This window comes from Diaphorina citri, unplaced genomic scaffold, assembly GCF_000475195.1.
Source record: "Diaphorina citri unplaced genomic scaffold, Diaci psyllid genome assembly version 1.1 scaffold393, whole genome shotgun sequence".
NCBI classification, from domain to species: Eukaryota; Metazoa; Arthropoda; class Insecta; order Hemiptera; family Psyllidae; genus Diaphorina; species Diaphorina citri.
The window spans coordinates 119,407-125,278 of NW_007377828.1; the positions used below are offsets into that span (position 1 = coordinate 119,407).

The 5,872-nt window shown below is 41.3% G+C and overlaps 1 protein-coding gene across 1 annotated transcript in view; it reads left to right on the forward strand.

The window, feature by feature from the left end:
* Positions 1–5,872, forward strand: part of LOC103508390 — a gene marked incomplete at its 5' end in the record, with an annotated part of 26,488 nt that overhangs the window by 14,904 nt on the left and 5,712 nt on the right. The window contains 5 exons of the mRNA XM_026823001.1: positions 1,074–1,342; positions 1,462–1,676; positions 3,793–3,860; positions 4,808–5,150; positions 5,224–5,281. Of these exons, the coding sequence (XP_026678802.1) occupies positions 1,074–1,342; positions 1,462–1,676; positions 3,793–3,860; positions 4,808–5,150; positions 5,224–5,281 (953 nt within the window). The remainder of the gene's footprint in view (positions 1–1,073; positions 1,343–1,461; positions 1,677–3,792; positions 3,861–4,807; positions 5,151–5,223; positions 5,282–5,872) is intronic.

Here is a 5,872-nt window from a genome sequence, read left to right on the forward strand (position 1 = left end):
TTCGTAGAAGCTCAACCCGTCCTTTGGGGCTGGCCAGCCCCTACACCTAAGCCTCAGTTTGGGCTTTTTGTGCATATGTAGCCACATGGTATTGGATAAATGTAGGTATGGACGCCATTTGAATCCACAGTGTCTAGTAGGGGTGTGGTGTACTAATAACCGCTCGGAATAGCTGGCTTTCTCCTATCCTGTCTTCCTTCTCTATTCGATTTCGGGGCAATAAGGCCTTACCAGTTACAGTTCCCCCTATCAAACCTCTTTTTTTTAGTACTTGCATCGTGATTAGTCTTTTTGGATTCAAAATGGCGTCCTACCTACCTTCATCTAATACCATGTGGCTACATATGTCAGACCCCATGCTGGAAATATAACCTTTCCAACCCCTGGAAATATAACCTTTCAATTTCCTTGTATTTTCATTTCCAGGTAACTAAATACTTGGATCCAGTGATTGAGTTTTCTTCAGCGCCTCATTCCAAACAACCCTACGAGCGGCTTGTACAAAACAAAAATTGGAAAAATAATTGTGGGCAGGTGGGCCAATAAATGGTACGTTTTTTAGGTGGGCGAATAAATGGTACACTTACCCTGCTACTGTTTTTCTTGTAATCAGATTGAATGATAAATCACAGGGCCGTTATTTCCTGATACACACAGTACAGAAATTTTACACAATCTTAATTAAACTATTGATAAGATTTTTACCAAACTACGTGTATATTTGATTTTTTTCTTTTGTAATTCTTGTAAAACAAATTCTTCATTCTCAGATACAAGCTCAATTCAAAAAGTTCATGCAAGACCTACACAAGACTTAAAAAAAAAGAGGTTTGACGGAGAAAACTGTAACTGCTAAGGTCTTATCGTCCCGAAATTGAAGAGAGAAGGAAGACAGGAGAGGAGAAAACCAGCCGTTCCGAGAACGAACATCCGTTTACGATAAAATCCGCCCCGGGCGGGAATCGAACCCGCGATCGAACGCTTACAAGGCAGACGCGCTACCAACCAAGCTAACTAGGCTGGCTCCATTTTATTATTATTAATAATTAATTTCCCTGTATTTTCATTTCCAGGTAACTAAATACTTGGATCCAGTGATTGAGTTTTCTTCAGCGCCTCATTCCAAACAACCCTACGAGCGGCTGCTATTTGCCGTCCGAAATTCAGTTACCAAAAATTACGGGAATTCCGGAGAAAATACTAATGTATTGACAGGGAATTCAGCTCGTCCAGCAGCCCAAAGGGAAAATGGTCTTGAGGACCCTGAAACATTGACTGAGGATTCACCTATTTCAGCAGTCGATGAAAATGATGCTGATATATTGACTGGAATGGGAATTTAGCTAGTCCAGCAGCCCAAAGAGAAAATGGTCTTGAGGACCCTGAAACATTGACTGAGGATTCACCTATTTCAGCAGTCGATGAAAATGATGCTGATATATTGACTGGAAATCCAGCTAGTTCAGCTATAAATGAAGCTTATGAAGATAATACTGAGAGACTGACCGGAAATTCAGCTAATCCATCTGAATTGTCAAGGAATCCACCTAGTTCAGTTAAATTCCCAAATGGATATGAAAGATCGAGTAGAAGTGAAGTAAGGAGATGGCCAGAAGATAAAAGGCTGCTAGTGAGTGTACCTAGCGGGGTACATTCACATAAACCTCCTCTAGCAGGTGAGTGACTCTCTATGAAGATAATACTGAGATACTTACCGGAAATTCAGCTAATCCATCTGAATTGTCAAGGAATCCACCTAGTTCAGTTAAATTCCCAAATGGAGAAGAAAGATCGAGTAGAAGCGAAGTTAGGAGATGGCCAGAAGATAAAAGGCTGCTAGTGAGTGTACCTAGCGGGGTACATTCACATAAACCTCCTCTAGCAGGTGAGTGACTCTCAACCGGGAGGTGCTGGGTTCGAATCCCGACCGAGGCGGAATTTTTCTGATGAAGCTTTTCCTTTCTCAGATTGGTATGCATGTAAACGTATGTGCCTTGAAGTAATGTGAAAGCGATTTCCTGGGTTTGAATCCCGGCAGAGGCGGAATTTTTCTGATGAAGCTTTTCCTTTCTCAGATTGGTATGCATGTAAACGTATGTGCCTTGAAGTAATGTGAAAGCGATTTCAAGTTTTTTTTTCTTTTTTTTAAACTAAAAAAGCTGCAAGTTTTTGTGGAACAAACAAACAGACATACAAGCAGACAAACGGAAAATCGTCTGTTGAAACTCGGATTTTATTTTTATTTGTGCCAGCCTAGTTAGCTTAGTTGGTAGTGCGTCTGCCTTGTAAGCGCTAGGCCGCGGGTTCGATTCCCGCCCGGGGCGGATTTTAAGTCTACATAGGATAGGTATTACTATCTCCTTTGCCCTTTGAAGAAGAGCTGGAAAGATGCCATCGTTCCCAGCAGCTTTAAAGGGTTGAAATGTACTAATGGCCCATTCCAACTTCTTATGTGTTACTACATTCTTCGCTAGTTCCCAGTCGTCCTTTTGGGGTTTCCTGAGAGGAGTTCCAGGCCGCGCTGTGTCACTAGGATTCGCGTAGTCGAAGGATTCAGATCCTGGGAAGTGTGTCTCTATGAGAGTCTCCAGAGTCTCTTTTCCCGTTTGAGTCCACTCCCCATTGGGTTTCTTGATGGTCCCCAATGTGACTGGCTCTTTTGCCATGATCTTCTGGAGTCTCGCTGCCTCAGAGGTTTTTCCAATCTCGTGGCATAGATTTCTCCATCCGGCTCTCTTAGCCGTACGAATGGCCTTGTTGTATTCTAGAGTACGCGATAGACAACGCTAAAATTATACGCGGTAGATAACGCTAAAATAACGCTTAGATATTAAATAATTTAATAAAGACTCACCTCTTGAGTTCGTGTCAGTTGATCCCCAGATTTTGTTGTGAGCGTTGGCGTCGACGCCAATCAGGAGCTCGAGGTTTTGGAGCTCGGAGAATTCGACCAGCTGATTAACCTCATGAGAGGGAGGGTGACTAGGAGAGTCGTAGGGGAAATACGCTGAGGAGACGAGAGCCTCCTTCAGAGCATTTCCTTTATGGTAGAGTATCTTAATTGTTGTTAGGTCTTGGGAGCAGAACCCCGTCATTGTAAGATACGTAATCCTAGGGTTTATCAGAATGCATGTTCTGGGTCTTGGAGAGGCGTGATCATAAATTACCCGCGCTCTGGTGCCACCTAACCCCGCTACTCTGCCCCCCACGACGTAAGGTTCTTGTATTAGGGCCAGATCGATGTCGCAGGCTTGGAAAAGCCTGCAGAAGGCGGCAGTAGCCGCCTTACAATGTTGGAGGTTTATTTGGACCAGTACCACCATCTGGTTTTACGGACCGCTTCTCCTCCGGTACCCTGATAGGGATCATCTCTCTCATTAGTTCAATGAATAATTCTTTTGATCTTGAGTTCATGTTCAATAATTCATTAAAATGTTGCACAAAAACTGAATAGAAGGAATAGGATTCAATCTTCTCCTTTTCCCACTCAGCAGCTCACGTGGGACGGCGTAAGAAAATGAATGCAAGTTTCAACAAAATTGCAGAAATAAAAAATGATGATGATGATTTTCTTGCTGTTTTTTTACTGGTAATATAAGCACGCAAACTCAAAATGGTTTGTTATATGAGTGCAATAATTAAAAAAAGGAAAAAAAAGCATCTATTTACAACCGACATTTTATTTTAAATATGACCGCCAAAAAAAAAAAAAAATAAATAATACGATGATTCATCATTGGGTAGACAGATCGTTTTTTGCACGCAACCTAACCCCTCACTGGACTTCACTAGGCAACCAAGTCCTGGCGTTTCAAGCTGAACGCTTCTACAGAAGATTCATTTCAGCACTTCCATATATGGTAAGCTCTTTAGTAGGAAAAAAGTAAGTTAGTTTCCTATTTTTTCAAATTTACCTACCGAAAATTTCGAGATAAATATATAGTGAAGTTTGTTTGAAAAAGCAGATATGGACCAAAAAAAGTTGATTAAAAATAATAGATAATAATAAAAAAACTTATTGAAAATAAATAAATATCTGGTTGAAAACAACAATTTTTAGTCTTTTTTTTTCTCCAAGGGATCGCCCTATTCACACAAAGTTCTTGAAAAGTACACACATACAAAATAGGAGAATAATAAAAATATCAGCAAAAGGAATTAAGAAAAAAAGTAATTCAAAAGAGTAATAAAAAATTTTTAAATAACTAATAATACTTGGAAAAAAAAGAAAGAAAATCCTTGGAAGAACCCTTCAACTTCTCGAAAATCTTTTACTCAACTTGGAAAAATAGAAAAACCTTGGGAAAAATCAACCAAGAAAAACGTGCAGACAAACTCCAACAAAAAGACCAGGAAATATTATTGGACCATATAAAGTTATTGAAATATTTCCCGGAAGAAACCCTCTCCAACAAAAAGAACCAGGAAAAATTGGCATATAATTGGAGCATATAAAAGTTATTTAAATATTTCCCGGAAGAAACCCTCCCCAACAAAAAGAACCAACAACCAAGAAAAACGTGCAGACAAACTCCAACAAAAAGACCAGGAAATATTATTGGACCATATAAAGTTATTCAAATATTTCCCGGAAGAAACCCTCTCCAACAAAGAGAACCAGGAAAAATTGGCATATAATTGGAGCATATAAAAGTTATTTAAATATTTCCCGGAAGAAACCCTCCCCAACAAAAAGAACCAGGAAAAATTGGCATATAATTGGAGCATATAAATTTCTTTAAATATTTCACCAACGAAAATCCCCTTAAATTATTGGGGCTAAATTTCTTCAAATATTTCCCCAAAGAAACCTCCACAAATGAAGGTCCTCGTATTTGACGACATAAAGCGCGCGATCCACGAAGGCTCCCAGGCAAGCTCGAAACTTCTCGCTCAGGCGCTGAAAGAAACCAACCGCGCGAGTTCGGCCGAGGTGGCCCGACAGTACACGATCGGGTCCCGGCTCGTGCTAGCTCGCACGAGTGAGGCGTGGCTCGCGGGCGCGCATGAGTTGAGTACGCGCATGACGGGGGAGTTGGATGAGGCTTTGCGCGCGTACAGCGCGAGCCAGACGTGCGAGTTACAGGCGAGTTTGAGTGAGGCGCAGCTGGTGCTGACGCAGGCGCTAGATGCGAGTACGAAAACTATAGGTAAGACTCGATATAGGAAAATTTAGATTTTCTTCTTACTAGCGATTTGCCAAAATCTAACGATCATCCCTAGAGCTACCTCCCGAGTTGGAAGGTAGCGCGCCTACAAAAGAACTTCCTAAACAGATAAGGTTCGTTCTCAGAACGGCTGACTTTCTCCCATCCTATTCTACGTTCTTCGATTTCGGGACGATAAGTCAGACTTCCGCTATCGAAGTCGAAGAAAGAATGATTATTATACTGGATAGGATAAGAGAAAGCCAGCAGATTGTTACAGTCCCTCCCTATCAAACTGACGCAGGCGCTGGATGCGAGTACGAAAACTATAGGTAAGACTCGATATAGGAAAATTAGATTTTCTTCTTACTAGCGATTTGCCAAAATCTAACGATCATCCCTAGAGCTACCTGGGTGGTGTAGTGGTCACCTACCTCGGACCGACCTCGGTGGTGTAGTGGTCAAGGCGCTCGCCTGGTAAACAGGAGGGCGTGGGTTCAATCCCAGCCAAGGTATGGAATTTTATCCTCAATATAATTTGAGAATTTGACCACAATAATAGTAGTAGCCTACTGCTGGAGTAAAGGGACTTTACAGTCCTATGCGAGCAGTATAAATAAGCACTATTATTATTATTCCATCAGAGATGTTTACGCTCTCTGCTGCTGCTGCATATAAGGGACTCCCAATTTAAATTGATAAAAACTAAATCAACACCAAAGAAA